General features: G+C 41.4%; 1 protein-coding gene across 2 annotated transcripts; it reads left to right on the top strand.

The window, feature by feature from the left end:
* Positions 1-432: 432 nt before the first annotated feature.
* TCEA1 (transcription elongation factor A1) lies at positions 433-8,466 on the top strand. 2 transcript variants are annotated; one of them, XM_053467684.1, is made up of 10 exons: positions 433-675; positions 1,890-1,952; positions 3,069-3,174; positions 3,648-3,735; positions 4,123-4,268; positions 5,200-5,256; positions 5,674-5,828; positions 6,803-6,949; positions 7,527-7,598; positions 8,178-8,466. In XM_053467684.1, the coding sequence occupies exons 1-10, from the start codon at positions 601-603 to the stop codon at positions 8,184-8,186; spliced, it is 918 nt and encodes a 305-aa protein (XP_053323659.1). In that variant the 5' UTR covers positions 433-600; the 3' UTR covers positions 8,187-8,466. The 2 variants fall into 2 exon arrangements, with proteins under 2 accessions (XP_053323659.1, XP_053323658.1); XM_053467683.1 differs by having other exon boundaries at positions 434-675; positions 4,120-4,268.
* The last annotated feature ends 13,911 nt before the right edge of the window (positions 8,467-22,377 follow it).

The following is a 22,377-nucleotide window of genomic DNA, read 5'->3' as shown; positions in this document are numbered from 1 at the left end:
TTTATCGGTGGCGCTACATAAAGGAACTGGGGGCCCCTTAAATTAAGTGAAATATATTTTTGTATAACCTAACCCAACTATAAAGGCCAAGTTTAAGACAAATACGATGCCTCATTTACTGCTAAAGTGCAAGGGAAAAAAAACATATTTCACAAACCAGATTTAATTATATTAATACACAGCCCACGCAGAAAATATTCATATCCACGACCATGACACCCAGTTCGCATGTCTAGGACTACAGTATGGTAATCAGGACCAGGGTTAGTCCAGCTTACAAACGCTCACTCCCTCCTTTTCAACGCCTGCAGCAGTGAACGCTTCCTTATTGACAGCAGGAAGCGGAAACGCGCCTCTATACAGTGACATCAACGTGCGACGTAGTGTTTTGCGGCAGTCGTACACCGCTTCCGGCCGGACAGGGTAGGCTTGTTAACTAAATAACGATCGCGCAGGCGGGAAATTGACTTCACTGGATTCATCCCTGGGTTGTTTATCTTTTTTTATTTATTACTCCTCCTCCTGCCCGCGGATAAAGAGGAGGAGGCGGTTGTGTTTGTAAACAGAAAGTGTAGCCGTTCATTCGAGGTACGAAGAAAAATGAGCACGGCAACGGGGGACGAGATCATCCGCATCGCGAAGAAGATGGAGCGGATGGTGCAGAAGAAGAACACGGTGAGTGTTGTGCGGAAGGGCGGGGGTGTTTGTTGGTATTTACCGTTGCCTCTATGAAAATGCAGCGTTATCTAGCGCAGGTGATTAGTTGTACAACCCCCGACTTTTCTTCACCTTGGTAGGATCCGTAAATGGACGGTGATACTTTTGAAGCTTGGGGAGCGCGCGCTCCCGCCTCCGACGGCAGAAGCACGTTTCCTTAGTCTTCTATTCTCAGAGCAGTGTGTTTATTTCTTTTTCGTTGTTTTTTTTTAAAACCTAAAATGGCGGGTTTTTTTAATGTATAAAATACAAAGTTGCCCTTTAACCCGTGCAGTCCCGCAGGGTTGTAGGTCACATTGTCCCAGTGCGGAGTAGCGGTGGCCCCCATTTGATACTCCTGGATCCTGTCAAAAAAAAAAAGTTTGCTGGAGAGTTGGGCTTTATAGCTGCCTGGTGCCGCTGAGCATGCAGTCTGAAGGGCAAAGCCACAGCGAGTCGCCTAATGTGGTGGATTCTTTCTTTTAAAAGAAGTGACTTTAAGCCATTGTTTGCACTTTAATTCACCTCATGTTCTAGATTTGTTTGGGGTTCCGTACATATACACATACATACATTCACACCCACACCAGTAGCGCTCATGTGCAGAAAGAGTACGATTTATTTAAATGCGATCTCTCTAATGTCATATGCTTCCTTTACAATAACCGAGATCTGTATGGAAAGAGGTGTATGTGTGTATATATATATATATATATAGTGTGTGTGTGTGTGTGTGTGTGTGTGTAATTCCCTATACATTCATGAAGTGAAACTGAAATCAAGTGAACATGCATATATTTGCGTGGTATGCAGACATCCGTTAATTTTTCATTTTTAAGAGCCTGTATTCCCTTCTACTTCAACAAATGGATATCTTTTTTAAGTCATAATATTTACTATTTTACATTTGTGTATGGGAGCTAAAATAGCCATAGTAACATATAAATATATATATAATATACGCACACATTTTGATACTTTTGGGAAACTGAAGTTTATATTATGCGCGGCCTGTTAAATCTATAAAGATCTTACACATCTGTTATTAATTGCAATAGAAATGTCATTCTGCTGTCGCCTGCCTTGTTGTGACATCGCTAATATGAAGTTGTGTAACAATTGATTTGTTTCTTTCATTTTTATTGTGGTTTTTAAAGGTGGAACTTGATGGAAATATTTATTTATTTTTGCAGGTAGGAGCTCTGGATTTGTTGAAGGAACTTAAAAGCCTTCCCATGACGTTGGAGCTCCTTCAGGTATGTTTGTAGCTTATTTTTCCCCCAATTGACCCGTACAGTGCTGAGTATGTTGTGTCTCTTCACTTGGGTGATGGGTAACACGGATGGACTATACAAATTTCAGAGCCTCCAGGCTTTTTTCCCTCTTTGATCTGTATTTGGATTCTTCAAATAAGTAACCTGTATGGAGTCCCCTCCGTTAACCCTTCGCCACCAGTTAAATTGCAGTGGTTAACAGGCACACCATGTAGTATTGGCTAATTTGTCACGCTCAATTATAATGAATGACTTCTGATCTCCTTTAATTCACTAAATCACATTGGCACATAGAGCAACTGCTTGATATCTCGGGTTCCAGCAGTCCCGGCCATGTTCAGAGCTTGCAGCTGTTCCGTGCTGTTAACTTAAGCAACCAAAAAGACCCCCTTTGTTTTGTGTGACCGCCACAGCTCGGTGCATATGTGACAACTGTGCATTAGTGACAACAAGTGTTTAAATATAAAATAACCAGCTATATTGTGTATACCAGAAAACTAGTACCGACCGGAGCTTGGAAGTGAAATTAGAATAATTTACACATGATCCAGACAACACTTTCCAATCCGGCACGCTTGTTTTACAACGACTACAACGACCGGAGCTTGGAAGTGAAATTAGAATAATTTACACATGATCCAGACAACACTTTCCAATCCGGCACGCTTGTTTTACAACGACTACAACGACCGGAGCTTGGAAGTGAAATTAGAATAATTTACACATGATCCAGACAACACTTTCCAATCCGGCACGCTTGTTTTACAACGACTACACTAACTGAATTTATAAATTAGCAAAGACATTGTGGTGCTGCCCATCTGTTGTGACTGCTAAGTAAAATGATTGAAGACATGTTATTGCGCTTGGGATTCAGTGCTTGCCATTCTTAGTAATAGCCGGCCAAGGACTCTGTCTCTCTATGGAGTCGTTGATTTGTCTTACAATGGCAGTGCCGTACATGGTGTAGTTAGGAATTTCTGACCGGTTCAGATAAAGTGCTAGCGGGCTGTATGTTGGATGTATGTGGTTGGATGAGCCCTGCTTATAGTCCGCAAATGCACCCCAGGTTTGACTTTAATGTATTTGTTTTTGCAGTCGACCCGGATTGGCATGTCTGTGAACGCCATCCGCAAACAGAGTGGGGAGGAAGAAGTGACGTCTCTAGCGAAAGCGCTCATAAAATCCTGGAAAAAACTACTAGGTAAAATAGATGGATATTATTCAGGGAGTCTTGATTGCATGATTTATTTTTTTCATCTATGATTTTAAAGGAAACTGAAAGTATTTACTAACTTTAAAAAAATCTGGTCAGTTCACCAATTCTAGTGAACATTCTGTAGCGAGATACCGATGCCAGCACACGTGTAATAAAAGCTGCATAGCTTATAACCACAGCCGCAATACTCAAGGAACTGTTTTAACATTTGCTTCATTCTAGTCAGTGGAACCATGCTGGAAAGGCTTGTTTCTTTATAAAATATCCAAGAAAAAGGTTTTATGTGAATTTGTGGAAACCTGTATTTCTTTTATTGCGGACGTTAGAGCTCTAATGTTGGAGAACTGAATGCATTTAAGCTTCAAATGTTGCGGTTTTGCTTGTTTATGTGCAGTATTTCATTCAAGCAATAGAAATGATATTTAAACATGCATTTTAAAACTTTCTTTTTTCTGCAGATGGTCCTTCTGGTGACAAAGAACCAGAAGAGAAGAAGAAGGAGCCTCCACCTCCTGCTCAGAGCAGCCCAGAGGCAAAGGAAGAGAGGTATTTGAACCCGTCCGTGTGTTACAGACAGTAATGAAAGGATCTGTAAAATTGTCGTTTTTCTTCTTATGGACTAGAATAAAAAGATGTCTTTGCTTCCCTGATCCCTGTCTTTTAAGCAAAATAGGAAGCGCTTCACGTAGGTGATGTTTGGCTTATTCGTTTTCTCTTATGCTATAGACGATAAAACTCCTTGTAGGGTGAATTTTAACCTGATTATATTATGATGGTTATCACTGGCATTATTATATATCTTTTAACTTGCCGTTTGGAAATCTATAACTCGGGGTTGGACAGTGGATGGGCAGAGTGCGTACGTTTGTGATTGACAGAAATATGCATACACTCACTTTATACCGACTAACTATATATGTTTTGCATCAGCAGTTCAAGCAGCAATTCCAGCTTCCGGAAAGAAGAGTGTTCAACCTCCTCCGATGGACTTATTACCTCATATCCACGCGCGCCCAGCACTTCCGATTCAGTAAGACTGAAATGTAGAGAACTTTTGGCTGTGGCTCTCAAAACAGGAGGTGGGTTGATAAATGGACTGTTGATGCAACCGTAAGTCCTAGCAGGTGTTTGCTTTAGAGTAGCTACTGAAATATCTTTTTCAGTGTGTTCCGCGTTCAACCTCAACAAGCTGGAAATGTTGTCAGCAAATAGCTGTAACTAAAGCCTAAATATACCCCTGTAGGAGCTTCACGTACTGAATGAAAAACCGAGCAGCCAGTGGACGTGCATCTGTGGCAGTTTGTTGTATGCCGTGTATTTTATCTAGCTAGGTCTGGGTATTCATTTGTGTGGAAGACAAGGTTATTGGCTCTCACCATATCCCTCTTCCCTCGATGGGATCATCCGTGTAAGTGAAGAGAGGAGCTTTTTTTTTTCTTGTGTTCCAGCCTTGAAAAATGCTTGTTTTTAGTGTTTTAGGCAAATACAGTATATGGTTTATATCCTTTTCAAAATGTTTCAGATGTGTAAACCTTTTCACCCTGCAAACTTAACTCTTCTCTTGTCATACAAAAAGCCAATTTCTCTAAATATCCGATAATTTAGAGCTTCCTCCTAAATTTCTACAATCCCAAACTGCATGTGCAAGGATGTGACACATGGAAGAGCTTTTGGTGATCTGAAAGCTTGTTCCCAAATGAAAACACCAGGGGGCAGCAGAGCGTCCATCGCTGCGTTCTCACAATACAGTAACTGATGCAACACTGAAATAATGGAAGAATTACGGAAGAATACCCCTTTGCATGATATTACCCTGCATTTTTACATCTCAAACAGTGCAGTGCAGCTTTTTTTTTTTTTTTTTTTTTTAATCTCATCTAAGCATTATTTGATATTGATTCCCGCTTATGTGTTGCATTACGCAGTTTTAGTGGTACTGAACCCTAGGTTTTGTGAAAGCAACATATCTGCTTTAATGTTTTTTTATAGGCTTTTGTGTTTTGTTTTTAGATGACTACATTGCCATCGGTGCTGATGACGAGGAGTTGGGTGCTCAGATTGAAGAAGATATCCTTTTAAAATTGTGTTTGGCAAAACATAAGGCTTTACGTCTATCAACTTCTACAGAAAGATAATGCATTGACGTTAATCACATGTTGTATAATGCTCCTCCGGCTCTTCACCTACTGGATATGATTTATACATGGTATGGTCATGTGGCCTAGCAAAACAGTTCTGATCCTTTTGAAGTAGAACAGTAATGATATCACTTGGCCATAGATGTTGAACCAGTTGTGTTGATTTTGAAAACCAAATGCAAATAAGTTAACTGGTTTCTAAAAAAAAAAAAAAAAAAATTAAAAAATAAATGCACTTATGACACACTACGGTTCTGTTTAGCTACTATTTCTTATGATTATTCCTTACGTGTGTGCATCTGTTTGCGTTGATTGTATTCTGCATTATTCTTTAACTTCACTGCACCAGTATTCCAAGAGTTTAAAAACACAGATGCAAAATATAAGAACAGAGTGCGGAGCAGAATCGCAAACCTCAAAGATGCAAAAAACCCAAACTTGAGGAGGAACGTTTTGTGCGGCAACATTGCTCCTGATGTGTTTGCCCGAATGACTGCGGAGGTAAATTTTACAGCAGATCACCTCTAACACTACTTTGTATTAAGAAACACAATGGCTCCTATCAGTAATTGTTAACCAAACGAGTTTGAAATGTCATTTGGGTCCCATAGCAGCTGGAGCACACGGCACAGCGTTCTCCCCAGAGCCGTAGACCTCTGAGTTTACAGTAGGGACTTAATATTCCAATGACGTCAGAAGCATTAATTGCCGGCTGCTGTAAACACACACAATCTTTCTTGCGAAGCTCTGACTTTTTTTTTTATTTTTTTTTTGTAATAATGTATCTATATAGCAGTATAATGTCAACTGTAGAATGCATAAGAACATGCTGAATAGTGCTATGGGTAATTTTCTTCCTCTGAAGTATTCCTATTATGGGGTAAACTGGACTCTTTCTTTATTCACTTTGCTAAAATAGCGTAACGTTCTGCTAATTGGAATTTATTCAAAACTAGAAAAAGGAAGAACTAGCACAGTTTGTCCTACATCAGTCAGCTGAAAACTGTCGGCTTCCCCCCCTCACCCTGACTACCTATTATCTATGATGTGACGTCACTTGTGAATTTTCTTTTTTTATGGTTTACTGTAGGTAGACTTGCTGAATGATCATGTGTTTTTCTGCCGGAGCAGTCAAACACTGACACACAAGTGGGAATTCTATGGCTGTTTGTGAACTTAAAATGCATTAAATTGCAAATATGTAATGTTTTCGCTAATTATGATTATAGAAAGCATTTGTTGAAATCTGGCACATGATGCAAAGCATCTATTGATCAATATTTGTCTTTGAAGTATTATAACTGGGACAATTGTCTTTATGCATTTTAATGTGAGCAGTAACCTGTTTTACATGGAACAATCACTGAGCTTCAGAAGAAATCCATGAGCATAAATTACTCTGTAAATAATCTTCTATGTCCAAGGATATTCCACTAGTGATAGATTTTTTGTCAATCCTACTGGATTTCCTATAGGAAATGGCAAGTGACGAACTAAAAGAAATGCGCAAAAACTTGACCAAGGAGGCAATCCGAGAGCATCAAATGGCCAAGACTGGAGGCACAGAGACTGACTTGTTTAGCTGTGGCAAGTGCAAAAAGAAGAATTGTACCTACACACAGGCAAGTATATAAGCTTCGTGGAAAACAAGTAGAGGACGGCTGACTGTCTTTCTCAACTGGCCCTTTGTGCAGCCATGAAATCTACCAGCCCGTTGTAGTTGATGTAATATTCTCAGAGTTTGGGGTTGTTTTCTAGCTCTCATGTAAGCAGGCAGAGATGGGGAAAAACTAGGGGTTTTATGCACTCAGTGCCTGGGTCAAACAAGGGAAGGGTGGTTTAAAAAAAAGAAAACATGCATTGATTTAACCTAATCCGAGCTCAGGTAGTGTTAGGAGTGAAGGAGGCAGCACCGTTTTTATTGTGCTTAGTAATGCTGAACATATACAAAAAATAAATTGCCCAGCAGTCATGTTCAGAGTCGCCCCCCCCAAACAAAAAAAGTGACAATAAAGGAATTAAATTAATTAAAGTTAGATTGTATCAGCGTAGGAAGTGCTATTTAATTTATAAATGTATAATTATGCAAATCCAGAAAACCGGAAAGCGTTTCTTTCCCTCAAGGGCAGGTTTGGGAAAAATTTTATTTAATGGTTTGTATGATTTTTCATTACATTTTTTTTTCTTTTAAATCTTTAGGTTCAGACCCGCAGTGCTGATGAACCTATGACAACTTTTGTTTTTTGCAATGAATGTGGAAACCGATGGAAGGTAATTTGTTTGCCCTTACTCTTGTTAAATCCAGCCATAATATCATTGTAAAGCACAACAGCCAGGAATCTGTCAGACTCCATGAGTGTATCTTGTTCATGCTGTCTTGATACAAAGTGTAGAAGGAAAAACTCTTGCTCCTTATTGAAGTATTCAAAACCAGGAGCAGCAGTACAAATACTCATAAAGTAAGAAATACAGGAATGTAGACTTTTGTATACAGCCTGTCTGCACAACGTGTGCCCGGTTACGGATTAGCGGCAGTATACATTGTGTCGACCGTGCTTGGCTGATGCAGGGCCTGAAAATGTGCGATTCATAGTGTGACAAGGCTAGTGTTATATTTAAAGGAGATTCATCGGCTCACATCTAAAGCTAGGCGGTGGCTGGGGTCACATTGCCCCACACTAATGGCATTGCAGCTTGCATCTTATGTAAAAGGGACAAACATCAGTAAGATGATCATGGGGAGCATGTGCAGCCAGGCTTTTCCTTGACTATTTTACTAAAGACATCTGCTATGCAGGATATATTGTTTACTGTTTTGAACTAAATATATATATTTTTTTTTCTTTTCAGTTTTGCTAAATGGATACGATACTGCCACTCTCTTACAACATGAAAGACATTTTTGAATTTGGTAAACCAAATAGTTTTCTGAAAAGAAGATTTTTAAAACCTGGATTCGGACCAGCAGGATTATTGGAGATCTTAGATCAAAATCACTATTGAATAAGTCCTCCCTTTTTTCCGTAAACAGAAGATGTTCCAATTTTATGGTGCACCCTTATGAGGCTTCAGATTTTTTTTTGTGTGTTTTCTTTTTTTTAATAACATGGACAAGATTAAACTTTTATCAATTATGATACGGCACCTTGTGGGGTTTTTTCTTCTACTGTAAACATAATTAATTTTGCCATAATCGCTGGTGAAAATGGTAAGAACTAGTTACCTTATCAGAACAATAACGGTTTTATGCAGAAGAGGTTCAACTTCAACTCCCATGGTCCTCATTTTAAGCCTTTGGTAGAGGGTGATGGGTGTTGTAGTTTTCCTGGAGTGACCTGTACAGTTACATATTTACTGTGAGATGCAAAAAGAAATATCACTACAGTGTTGTCTTTCTTACCAATTGCTGGGCAGCGCCTGGTAGTTTAAAATGAGAGCTAATTCATGCAGTTAACCTTTTTCCATTGCCTGATTGTTTGCTCACCATACTGGCCAAGCATCGTCTTTTGGCCTTTATTTGCCATTTGCCGTGATTCTTGACGGTTAGATTGGGATATGGTAAACTCTCCTTCCCCTTTCCCAGTTTTACATACTGCATTATTTTTCTTCCAGGATATGTTGCCAGAGCATGCTTAACTGGGGGGAGATATGCACATTTGTTGAATGTAAGATTTGGAATATAAAATAGATTTTCCAGTTTGGCTGCCTTTTGCGATTTACTATTTATCCTTCCTGTAATTCCCACGTTTTACGTGTGCTGTGGCATTTGTGAACCTATTATACTAGCAAAACACATAAGAAGATTCATTTTGGGTTCTGAGTTGCTGGGGATTTTTGGTTTGTGGTGTAAAACGGTAGAATTCAGAAAACAATGCTTTGTATTTACACCAAAGACTACAAGCCTATGTCTTTATCCTTTTTGAGTGCATTTGAAGCATATTTTAAAGTCTGCATCGCTAAAGTAGTTTACCGTCAGTATACCCCAGGACATTTTGCTCATTACTGAATCACTTGAGGTTACGGGAAAATTAATCTGTGACACCTTTGGCTCTCTGTCTTAAGGACTTTAAGTGTTTTAAGAAGGAGAAAAATGCAATCAAGAATAGAAAAAAAAATAGGACTGCCTATCTCATGCTGGGAAATACATTTTTTTTTCCTTTGTCGTATCTTCCATAAAATCATGTAACTGGTAGAAAGGTGACATTAAGGGCAACATTTAAAAAAATGCCAGAAAAGGTCAACCATAAACTATATAATGCAAATTTTTACAGCTTTACATGGTACTGTTTTCATTCCGTTATTCTATACAGGGAAAGAATTCTAAGGAAAGCAGTGAGTTGTACTCCCTTGCTACAAGTGTTCGTCAATTTCTCTCTTGGAGTACTAAATTGTACCCTTCTGGTAAAACGTGAAAAGATGTCCAGAGAAAATACAATAAATCTAATTAAAAAAAGTAATCTTTCCTACATACGTATGTACTGACTAAAAAATTATGAACAATATTCCTCCTTTATTCATCTTGAGCATGTACTTCTCCAGAAATGCTTTTGAGCTTTTCAAAAACAATCTTGTAATCTGCTACTAAATATTACCCGGTGATTTTTCTAAATTTCAATGGTTGCTCTGTTTTGCTTTCATTTTACATCCAATTAGCTTCTCTTTAAAAGTAAATATGGACCTTTAATCAAAGTTTTTTTTTTGTTCATAAAAATTGTAATATTTTCTTTAAAAGTTGTTTGGTTTCTACAATCTCTTGTATGAATTGACGATCGCTTGGGATGTTGCTGGCGCATACCACTCATAATTAAAATTCTCTTTTGATTAAGACCGTTGTGCAAGTGAGCCTAGTTTTCTCTTTAACATTTTGAGGATTTTTTTTGGAAACTTCTTGACATGAATCCGGTGGATATCAAGCTTTGTGTATGTACCGGTTTCACACAAGGTCATTGAACTGTATGACCTTGTGTACCATCCGTGTCTTATGATTGGTATACAGGCTTCCTTGTCTATTTACAATTGATTGAAGGAGTTAAGCAGAAGGTAAAAGTGCTGTTTATTCAGCAACATGCATGCACAGGAGGGACATGAAAGTGTGGCTACGTTAACACCAGTAAGTTTGCTTTAGGGAGTTCCAAATTTTGATACAAAGGGGAATTTTTTTTATCTCCCTCTTTGTCAGCCCTTTTCTTTCCTTATGTTTACATCTGTTATTTGCTGTTCTCTGCATCTACAAAAAACACATTTCCTAAAAGGAAAATACAATGAGCCCTATCCTCTGGAATAGACTGTAACGTAGCATACTTGGAGCTTTGAAAACAACTCCTGAAGCGCATAGGCAGCCAGCGGAGAGTAGTTAGTAAAGTGACAGGTGAGGCTAAATCTGGCATCAACCAGTTGTAAAGGGGCAAAAGGGTATGAGGTGGACCAAGTAATACAGGGTTGCATCAGTCAAGGCAGTATTGAAGGAGAGGTCTGTGTGGACGAGAGTAGATGAGAGAGACTGGGTAAGATAGAAAGGGATAGGATCTAGAGGGCAAACTTCATCTCCAGTGATGTAGGAGAAGAAGAAGAGTGCAGAGTCAAAAGAGGGCTATGGCAGCAGGAGGACTGCAGATAAGGGAGGTAAAGTTAACTTGCTTAGCAAGGGTGAGAGCAGAATAGTAGGATTGTAGCATGAATTTATAAAATAGATGGTATTAAATAGCTTGAAGGAACAGGATGAAATGAGGACCTTTGGGGGAGTAGGAGGCCTACACCACCACCCGTTCTGTCATCCGGTCTGGGAGAATAAGTGAGGTGGAGGCCACCACAGGAGAGAGTAGCATGATAAGCTGTGTTACAGGAGGTTAGCCAGGTTTTAGTTAGAGCGAGAAGGTGCAGGGAACTAGAAGAGAAGAGGCTGTATGGCTGTTAGTTTGTTACACATTCCAGAGAGCAAAGGTAAAAGGTGGGCAGGAGGAGTGACAGATTATGTGGATAAGCTTGAGGTTTCTGGAACCTTGAGTGGCAGAGGAAAGGGAGCCCTGGATTCTGGAAGATATCCCCAGCTGCTGAAAGTAGAAGAAAAAGAGAGTGAAGGAAGGTGGGAGTAGGACTTATGGGAGTAAATCTTTCCTTTAATTAGAACTGGTTCACTTAGATAAAACATCACTCTTAATGAGGTTAAGTGGATAACCTACAGTTTTAATTTCTTTCCCTTCTATGTGGCATATTTAAATTATTGCCAGGGTACCTAGAGAGGTGTATTAAGTATGTTTGTGGAGTCTTTAGATGAGGTTTACACCTTTTTTATGTTGGCCAAATAAAAGGTATCTTGTTTTGTAAACTTTCAGAACCTCAGATATATCTTCACATAACCTCTGGGAATATGTGGCTAGCATAAGGGTGTGTGATTCCAGTTGTGGCATAAATAATTCTGTGATTATACAATGTTCTGCTTCATGGGTCTCTAGATATGTGCTATGTTATAAGGCTTCCAGGTCATGGGAACTAACTTCTTGAATAGCAGAGAATCATTAGTAGGTGAGCACTCATATGAAGCAGTTCCCGGTCTGCAGTAGTCAGTACATATCAAAAATGGCCAAAAGAAGGGAAAGCAGTGAACCAGCGACAGGCTCATTGGCAGCCAAGGCTCATCGATGCACATGGGGGCGAAGGCTGATGGCACTGGCCTCTTTCAGCAGGCACTGGCCTCTTTCAGCAGGATAATGTGTCCTGCCACAAAGCAAAACGGTTCAAGAGTGGTTTGAGGAACACAACAGCAAGTTGACTTGACCTCCAAATTCCCCGGATCTCAATCCGATCGGGCATCTGTGGGATGTGTTGGACAAACAAGTCCGATCCATGGAGTGCCCACCTCACAATTTACAGGACTTAAAGGATCTGCTAATGTCTTGGTGCAGATACCACAGCACATCTATAAAGGTCTAGTGGAGTCCATGCCTCGACGAGTCAGGGCTGTTTTTGTGGCAAAAGGGGGACCTACACAATGTTAGGCAAGTGGCCATAATGCTGTAGCTAATCGGTGTATGTTTGTATATAAGGTATTAGTTGTATAGTAGAATTTTACAATGCTTATCCATTGCAACACAAATATTGTAATTCTATTTTTATCTATTGATGCAGGTGTTTTGCCTTGGGTCCCACATGGGTCTTTTTCTACAGCTAATTGGTTTGTATTTTTTTTTGGTAATGAGATTGACACCAAAAAAACACAACTGAATAATCAGATAAATTAAAAGGTCCCTGATGTATACAGTTCTGCTTACAACTGAATGTGCAGTGCATGTGTTCACGGAAGGGCTTGCAAAAAAAAGAAAATGCTTTTTGGTCCCTTCGGGGTCATTATCTGAAAAGAGTTTTAGCTGTGCTTGTAGAAGCCAATTCTGGGGCAATTTAGAAAACATTAAAAAAAAAGCGCGGCAGGGAAACAAATCAACTTAGGTGTCAGTATAGACGGAATCTTCAAGAAGAGCAAAACATTTGGGGTTTCCCAGTTGGTTATTCACCGAAAAAACACACTACTAATTGGTTTTGAGGGTTTTTTTTTATGAATTTGTGTAAATAAGACTGAGGTTTAAAAAGTTTTAAATGTGGTCTCATGGAATAATCCAACACACATTTCATTGGTTGCTTTGACCACTTTTTGATAAGTCACTATACATAAAAAGCTTTTCACCTAGTTATTTACAATAATTTCAACAGAACATAAAGTTGCCTAAAAACTCCTATTAATTCCTTGCCCCAGCCTGTCTATCCTCCGATATTCTCTCCAATGTAAAATTGTCCTTCTCTGGCATCTTGAAGTGCGCTGGTAAAACATCCGGTCTCAGCCTTGGTGCCGAAATGTTCATCTTTTCCTACTGTGTGCGTAAAGAAATCGGCCTAGCAGGAGGCAAATGTTAAATAACTGATGTGAAAATAATTTCCAGTTTAAAGGTATGGTAGCATCTGTTAAATTTCTATTCTTTACCAGAACAATATTTCGTTGACTTTTATTAGCAGCACCTTATATCAAAATGGAATATGCCAAAGGAGTAACCTCGCTTTTAACAGATTTTATTGACAATATGTGACATCATCCAAATTATATTTATTTGCGGATACGAGACGTAGACTACATAAAACCTTGTCTGATGAGTCTTGGCTCGCTTATGCTATAAGAAAGGAAAAATATCCTTAAGCATTTCAAATGATCACGCTCATAAGATCACGCTCAGAATTCCTCTGGAGGGGAGACCCAACAACCTTTACCAACTGTGTAACTTATGCTTTTAGAAAGTGGTTGCAGTGGATGATGGGAATAGAATTCCAGTGGCAGATAAGAAGGTATGGGTTATCTCTTCTTTAAAGATATACTGAATTTGATTTTTCCCGTCGTGTAGTGTCAGTACCACGGGGTGTCGCTCTTCCTGGGACAAGGACCTAGAACCGAAGAGGTTAAGATACCTCCTAACCCCTCCTACTCCTCCCTATAAGAGACCCGGCAACCCTCATACCTCCAGTTTCTTCCTTGTCCCTTGTCAGGGACGGACCTTTTTCCGTTTTTCATTGGTGGGGCACACGGGTTGTGTCCGGGGGTTCCCTCCGATTGCTCCCCGGGTGGCGAGCAGAGCGAGGAGTAACGTCCGCATCGGCGGACGTTACGGAGCCATTTAGACGCCGCGCTCTTATGCCGGCAGAATTTGGAGCATGCGCACAGCGGTGGAACGCACGCCAGAGGGCGCTGCGTTCCACCAAGAGTACTGACACGCTATTGAGCATGCGTGATTCAGTTCCACTTGTTCAGGGCGCGAAAACTAACTGGTTTTCGTATATATATAGCTGTGCTGCCCAGTCTGACAGCAGAGGAGCTTGTCAACACTGGGATTTCCGTGTCACCAGCCCCCCCACACGGATTGAGGAGTTGTAAGGTAGGATTTGGTTAATCTTACCCCGTCAGATCCTCTGCCCTGTATTTTTTTCTACTGAAAATTTTTTTTTTGTGTTTTATATTAGATGTCTGGTCCGGTTTCACCAGATAAGCCGGATAAAGAGAGATCCTTTACACCTGCTCCAAAAAAGGCTGTGGTTAAAACCAAACATTTATCATGCGCTGAATGTGCCACTCCGTTGCCGGATGGTTGTAAGAAGAAATTTTGCAATGCCTGCTCCGCTGAGAGTTTGGCAAAAGAAAAACATAAAGACATGCAGTCTTTTTTTTAGGTTGGTTCCAGGACAACCTGGCACAAACGTTTGAAACGTTTAAGGCAGCAGCAGCTTCACCTGTGGAACCCGTTAAACCTAAATCCCACAAACGTAAGAGGGTATCATCCCCTCATTCTGATTTATCCTCTGGAGAGGTTTCGAGTTCATCCTACTCAGCTTCATCTAGCGAAGAATCAGAGGATGAGTCCAATTTTCCTCCACAGGAGCTGCGTAAATTTGTTAAGGAAGTCTCACGGCTTTTTCAGGATTCAGACCTGTCAGCGCACCCCAAAGGGTTGCCTATGTTATCTCACATGCAGAATCTCATGTATAGAGAGTGGAATAATCCAGGCAAAAGAGCCTTTATATCAAAGCACTCTAAGCAGCTTTTTCACCTTCAAGGCGATGAAAAATGGGAAGATATCCCTAAAGTAGACGTCCAGATAGCCCAGCTTTCCAAACGTACGACCATTCCCATTAGTGAGGTGGCTGGTCTTAAGGATCCTATGGATAAGAGGGCAGAAACGTCTTGCAGACGGGTTTATCAATCGTCTGGGTTCCAGTGTAAAGTGGCGTTGTCTAGTGCATCTGTGGCAAAAGCGCAAGGTGTCTGGTTGCAGTCCTTAGAAGGCAGTCTTTCAGAATCTATGGATGAAGATTTGTCTAAACTATTCAAAAACTTGAGACTGGCTAATAGCTTCCTGCTGGAAGCTGCAGAAGAGGGCCTTAAGCTTTCAGCCCGTAACATGGGTTTGTCTTCCGTTGCCAGAAGGGCATTATGGTTGCGTTCCTGGGCAGCAGATACTGCCTCCAAATCTACGCTATGCGATCTGCCCTTTGAAAGAACCAAGCTATTCGGTTCTTCCTTGGAGGAACTGATCAGACACATGTCTGATACTAAAAAGGCACTTCCTCAGGATAGGAAAAGCAGATGGAACAAACGATACCAGTATAGACCTTCCAGGCCTTTTCAACCAGTTTTCAAGACTCAAGCCTTTCGTAAACAACACGAGAGAAAGTTTCAGGAACACCCTAAGAAACCAGAGGGTAGGAAGTTCTGACGGTGTTGGAGGTCGTCTGCAATGGTTCCTACCAAAATGGAGACAAACCACAAACAATTCCTGGGTCCTAAGAATCATTGCGGACGGGTACAGGATAAAGTTTTCCAGTTTTCCTCGTCCTCTGTTCCTGATTTCGTTTTACCCATCTCAGGTGAAGAACTCAGCACTGTTTGCCGAAAGCCTTACCCTTCTAAAAAAGGGTGTCATAGAGCCTGTTCCAAAGAATCAGGAGTTTCAGGGAGTTTATTCCCGTCTCTTCCTGGTCTCAAAGCCGGATGGGTCCTTCCGTCCAATTCTGGATTTAAAGAGTGTCAATGCGTGTATTCCTTACCGTCACTTCAGAATGGAATCCATTCTCACGGTTACCCGCCTGTTGAGACAAGGGGACTTTATGGTTACGTTAGACCTAAAAGATGCCTATCTCCATGTGCCTATCGCCATAGCCTCCAGGAAATATCTCAGGTTTGCCATAAGAGTCGGGACAAGAGTTCGTCATTTCCAGTTTACTGCTCTCCCTTTTGGCCTGTCGTCAGCTCCTCGGATCTTCACAAAGCTTTTAACTCCTATTACAGCGGCTTTACGGAAAGAGGGGATCACAGTTGTCCCTTATCTAGACGATTGGCTGCTAAAAGCAAGTTCTTCTCAGGAGCTCCGGGCACATCTCAGCTTTGCGACCCGATGCTTGGGGGAACACGGCTGGATCATAAATTACAAAAAGTCCAACCTTATTCCAACTACGAAGATCCAGTTTCTGGGGCTCATAGTGGATTCCGTCTCTTCGAGACTTTATCTCCCGCGCTCCAAGATCAAGAAGATAAAGAATCAGGTTTCCTTTCTGCAACGAAATCCAACTCTTCCCTTCAGGTTGGCTATGAGTATCCTGGGCAGTCTTACAGCGTGTATTCCGGCAGTCAGCTGGTCCAAAGCACAGTTGAGACCCCTGCAATGGGACATCCTACAACAGTGGTCCAGGAGACCGGGAGATCTAGATGTTACCTTCACGGTATCCAGGGAGGTTTTACTCCGGCTGAATTGGTGGAAAGCGAAGGGGCGCCTCACCCAGGGGCGATCTTTTCTACCACGCCATTGGGTCACCCTCACCACGGATGCCTCCAAGGTAGGCTGGGGAGCTCATCTACGCGACCTCTGCAGTCAGGGCAACTGGTCCTTAATCGATCAAGCCCAATCATCAAACTTTCGGGAACTGAAAGCTGTGTTCCTGGCTCTCAAGACCTTCGGTCCAAGATTACGGGGGAAAGCTGTGAGAATCCAGTCCGACAATGCCACCACAGTCTCATATATAAACAGACAAGGTGGCACCCGAATTCCAAAACTACAGGACCTTTCAGACCATCTCATGCGCTGGGCCCAAAGAAACCCGGAGGACACATATCAAAGGAGTAGACAACAGTCTGGCGGACGATCTCAGCAGATCCCGTTGCTCCCAAGCAAACTGGTCCCTGGACAAAAGCATTTTTTCTCTCCTAGTTCAAAGATTCGGCCTACCAGATATAGACCTTATGGCGACCAGACAAAACAGGAAATTACCAGTGTTCGCCTCCCTTTACAGGCAGGACAATCCTCCCCTGCTAGACGGAATGTCAGTGATTTGGTCTTTCAAGATGGCTTATGTGTTTCCTCCAGTAGCCATGATTCCTCGGATCCTCCTGAAGATTCGGGTAGACAGAGCCAGGGTTTTAGCTATTCTCCCTTATTGGCCGAATCGAAGTTGGTTTTCGGAGCTGCTCAGTATGGCAATTTCAGTATGGGAGCTGCCAGTTTCCTCCCATCTTCTGGAAAACAAGAACCTGTCCAAGGAGGTTCTTCTGCAGTTCAGATTGACGGCCTGGCTGCTGCAAGGATGATCCTCCAGAGCAGAGGCATTTCCAATTCTATGTCAGAGATCCTCTTGGGTTCAGTACGAAGATCTACGTCCACTATTTATCTTCGAGTCTGGAATAAATTCCTCCACTGGTGTGTCTCCAAAGGTTTGGATTTCTCTTCTCCCCCCACAAGTTCTGTTCTGGATTTTTTGCAGGAAGGTTTTTCAGCGGGTCTCACAGTCTCGACGCTTAAGGGACAGGTTTCAGCCCTGAGTCATTTTCTCCTGTCTGAGTTGGCATCCCAAATTCTCGTCAGGCGTTTCTTTAAGGCTGCCATCATTCAACGGCCTCCCAGACGGTCGCATTTTCCCTCCTGGGATTTGTCATTGGTCCTCCAAGCACTCTGCTCTGAACCATTCGAACCTTTGGAAGAGGTATCTCTAAAATTTTTATCCCTCAAGACGGCTTTTCTGGTAGCCATTACCTCAGCGAGGAGGGTCAGTGAACTTCAGGCTCTTTCCGCGGCTCCAGAATTTACCATTTTCCACCAAGATAAAGTCGTCCTGTATGTTAAACCTTCTTTTTTGCCCAAGGTTATCTCGGAAGCTAATGTCAATCAGCCATTAATTTTGCCCTCTTTCTTCCCGTCTCCTTCAACTCCGGAAGAATCACTCTGGCACACTTTAGACGTCCGCAGAGCTCTACGAATTTATATAGACCGCACTGCCTTTTTCCGCTCCATGGATCAGTTGTTTATTAATTATTTTGGTAGATCTACAGGCAATGCGGCCTCCAAGCACACGATATCTCGATGGCTTTCCGACACTATTCGCTTAACCTACTCTCTCAGCGGTCAGGTTCTTTCATCCCGCGTTACTGCTCACTCCACCAGAGCTATGGCTACATCCTGGGCTGAAAGGTCTTCGGCATCTCCAGAAGAAATATGCAAAGCAGCTACTTGGTCTTCCTTTCACACGTTTATCAAGCATTACCGGCTAGACATCTTCTCCTCCTCTGATGCTGACTTCGGGCGTAAGGTGCTTCAGGCAGTTACCTCGTGACCATTTTTTCCCCCACCCAGGAGGGGTCATCTTGCTATATCCCCGTGGTACTGACACTACACGACGGGAAAAATAGTAATTTTACTTACCGTAAATTCTTTTTTCCTTAGTGTAGTGTCAGTACATGTATCCCTCCCTGTGCATTCTTGTATTAAATTATATTTTTTTGCAAGCTATCTTGTGTGTCTTGGTACTTTCTGGAGGTATGAGGGTTGCCGGGTCTCTTATAGGGAGGAGTAGGAGGGGTTAGGAGGTATCTTAACCTCTTCGGTTCTAGGTCCTTGTCCCAGGAAGAGCGACACCCCGTGGTACTGACACTACACTAAGGAAAAAAGAATTTACGGTAAGTAAAATTACTATTTTTGTTAGTATGCAGTTTTTTTGATCTTCCCCAATCCTTCACCAGTAAAAATTAGGTTATTTAGATTACTAGTGATTAAATCACATGGCACCATGCACTTCTAGCTATATATTATGACCCCTTACCATTTCTTCTTCTTTGAAAGATACCGTATTTCCCCATGTATAAGATGCACCTTTTTTTTAAAAAAAAATGTGTGGTCTATAAACTGGGTGCGTTTTATACAGTGGTTGTAGATTGTAGATTGCAGTTACTACGGTACTTCCCAGTACCTCCCTGCTGTCACACTGCCGATTGGCCCCGCCCCTTTCTGACTCACTGCCGATTGGCCCTGTCCCTTTAATTATAGCGTCCACACTGCTTAGACAGTATCTTACAGTAAGTATAAAATTAATATTTGGGCTGCTGAAAGTTAGGGGATGTGGGGGTTAAGTTTTTTGGGCAGTTATGGTTGATGGGCTGTTAGGGGTTAATTTAGGGGTGGTTATGGTTGATGGGGTCTTTAGGGTTAATTTAGGGGTGGTTATGGTTAATGGGGTGTTTAGGGTTAATTTAGGGGCAGTTATGGTTGATGGGGTCTTTAGATTTAATTTAGGGGCAGTTAATGGATGGGAGCGATGAGGATGAGTATTAATCTTATGATAATACATTTTTTTTCAAATTTCGGGCCCCAGGTGTGTCTTATACATGGGAGCGTCTTATACATGGGGAAATACGGTACTTCCCTCATATAGTTTGTTGAATCAATGTATGTATTTGTTTATATCATATACTGTATATCCCCTCTCTTGTAAGCCATACGTACTGAGATCGGTGTGTCTGCCATTCTATCTTTGAGATTTTATAGTGCATAAACAGGGTGAACCCTGCTTCTATGTGCTTAACAGAGCCAGGAGAGGGAAAGAGAGAGTAGGGGTTGTTGGGAAAGGTACGAGAGATTAGGAGATAATAATTGGGAATGCCATTTCAAAGAGCAAAGTCTTGGGTGGTTTTCTGTTGTCTTTTCATTCACAATTTTAGTATCACTTCTCTGAACTCTATCTAGAATGTTCATACCCTACTGGAGATGGGTCTACAGTACTGTGCACAATACTGTTAGCCGCATCGGCTGCAATTTCAGCTCAGACAGTTTCAAAGCGGCTGTAAAACCGCTTCGGTTTTAAAACCGCTTTGGTTTTAAAACCGCTTTGAAACTGTCAGCCGCATCGGCTGCAATTTCAGCTCAGACAGTTTCAAAGCGGTTGTAAAACCGAAGCGGTTTTAAAACCGAAGCGGTTTTACAGCCGCTTTGAAACTGTCTGAGCTGAAATTGCAGCCGATGCGGCTAACAGTTTCAAAGCGGTTTTAAAACCGAAGCGGTTTTAAAACCGCTTCGGTTTTAAAACCGCTTTGAAACTGTCAGCAGCCGGCCGTTTAATGGCTTGCCAATCGCTGAGGCTCTTCGTCCCGCCCCTTTGAAGATGCACCGTGATGCTCAAGGGGGCGGGCACTTTCGGAACAGATGCTCTATGACAGGGAGCACGCGGTAGGAGAGCAAGAGCAGCGGTGTTAAGGCGGAAAAACGAAGACTTCAAAAAAGTAATTATTTCATTTTAAAAAAATAGTTGAGGGTCTTCAAATGTCATTTGAAATTAAAAGGAGAACCCCCATTAAATATGTTTGGGTTAAAAATGCCATTATTTAATATTTGTGTTATTTGCTCTAAGAACAAGGAGCAGTGCACTAGAGCAAGTACACCAGATCTCACTGGAGGTGGCACATTAACAAGGGGGGGGGGGCTGCCTTGGGAAAATAAAATACATAAAGATGGTGGCTGGCAGGCTGGGGACATAATTACACATCAGGGGGGGTTAATACACATTTGTATGGGGGCCATTATAATAACCATTACAAGGGGTTGGTGCATCAATACACAAGGGAGGGGGGCAGGCTTGGGGCATCAAATAAATCAATACACAAGGGAGGGGGGCTGGCTGGGGGCATCAAATAAATCAATACACAAGGGAGGGGGGCTGGCTGGGGGCATCAAATAAATCAATACACAAGGGTGTATAGCAAAAATGCACAAAGGAGGGTGGCTGGGGGGGCACAAATACACAAGGGGCAATACACACAAACAGAGCAATGTGGAAAGCATTTTTATACTAGTAGTAGTATATACTTAATAATATTAGTAGGTTATCCCATCCTGGTGTGGGGGTCCATGTGGCAGCAGAGCCTGCCCTGGGGTGTGTATTTGGGTGTCAGTGTAGCAGAGCCTGTCCTGATATGTGTTTGGTCATCTGTTTCCTGGCACTTTACTTGCTGTAGAGGGTTAAATAGAACTTTGTAATTTGTATTTATCCAGATTTTGTGGTCACTTCAGAGGACAAAACTTTCTAGGCCTAGAAATCAGTGAGAGGAAGAGTAAAGGTTTTGTGTTATTTACTCTTATTTCAATCTGAATATATTATTAAAAGTTAGATGTTGGTTCAGAGTTTGTGAAACTCAGTTCTTGATTTCATTATACAGGACGTTATTCCCCTTTGCTTTCACAGGCCTTCTCAGACCAAGTGGTACTCAGCTTAGTTATATGCAGCTGCATGCGTTGTGTTATCTGTAATGAGGTGTTCATTTGTTCATTTGGTGACGCAGAGCTAAGATGGTTGTGATGCATTAATGCATTAATATTGTTAAGAATAATGCTATCACTGTTTTGTTGCGCTGAATAAAACTGGACTTTTTCATCTAAAATTTTTTGCAGTAGCAAATGTTTGATTCCATTATGTCTAATCTTAATTTATTTGGGCCTTTTAACTTTTTTGATTTCTGGGATTTTAATAATGTGATAAAAATGATTTATAGTTGTTTGGATGTCAAATAGTGTGTATAATTCTGTTGATCTGTATCTGCTATGTTTCCATACATTATTTATGTATACATGCAAATACAGGGTTTTTTTGTCTAATTCAGTTGCATGTGTTGTTTCCATGTGTTGTTTATTTGATCTATACCTGAACTACAGGGTGTAAGTAAAAGAGCGGTATGGTTTAGTGAATGAGGGGACAAAGGGACTCTGGGGATGATTACAGGAGAGAGGACCTCTCACTGTCACGGTGCAGGACTGACTCTCACGGTCTTCTCCCGATCTGCAGTCAGTGTGGCAAATATATTTTTTTCGGTGTGGTAGCGGAGGGAGTGATTGCATGCAAGGGAGCGCTGAGCAGGACCCAAGGAAATGCTTGGGTAGGGTCCAATTTTTTCACTATAAAATATATTGGCAACAGGGTCTAATGTTTATGTATATATGTATATATATGTATTGGCAGCAGGGGCTAATATTTATTTATATATTGGCAGCAGGGTCTAATATTTATATATTGACAGCAGGGTTTAATATTTATATATATTGGCAGCAGGGGCTAATATTAATATATATCGGAAGCCGGGACTAATAATATATACCGGCAGCAGGGTCTAATATTAATATATATTAGCAGCAGGAGCTAATATTAATATATATCGGAAGCAGGGGGTAATAAGTGCATATTATGTAGTTAAAAATGCACGTCTAACGTG

The sequence above is a fragment of the Spea bombifrons genome, chromosome 5 (assembly GCF_027358695.1).
Source record: "Spea bombifrons isolate aSpeBom1 chromosome 5, aSpeBom1.2.pri, whole genome shotgun sequence".
NCBI classification, from domain to species: domain Eukaryota; kingdom Metazoa; phylum Chordata; class Amphibia; order Anura; family Pelobatidae; genus Spea; species Spea bombifrons.
Note: the sequence above shows the minus strand (reverse complement) of the source record. Positions and strands in the feature narration are given on the sequence as shown.

What these genes read in the sequence shown, in the direction of transcription:
- TCEA1 (XM_053467683.1), top strand. Translation starts at nt 601, where the DNA reads ATGAGCACGGCAACGGGGGACGAGATCATCCGCATCGCGAAGAAGATG. An exon ending in TGGTGCAGAAGAAGAACACG is followed by an intron (nt 676 to 1,889) that starts GTGAGTGTTGTG and finishes TTATTTTTGCAG; the next exon opens with GTAGGAGCTCTGGATTTGTT. An exon ending in GGGTGCTCAGATTGAAGAAG is followed by an intron (nt 5,257 to 5,673) that starts ATATCCTTTTAA and finishes ACTTCACTGCAC; the next exon opens with CAGTATTCCAAGAGTTTAAA.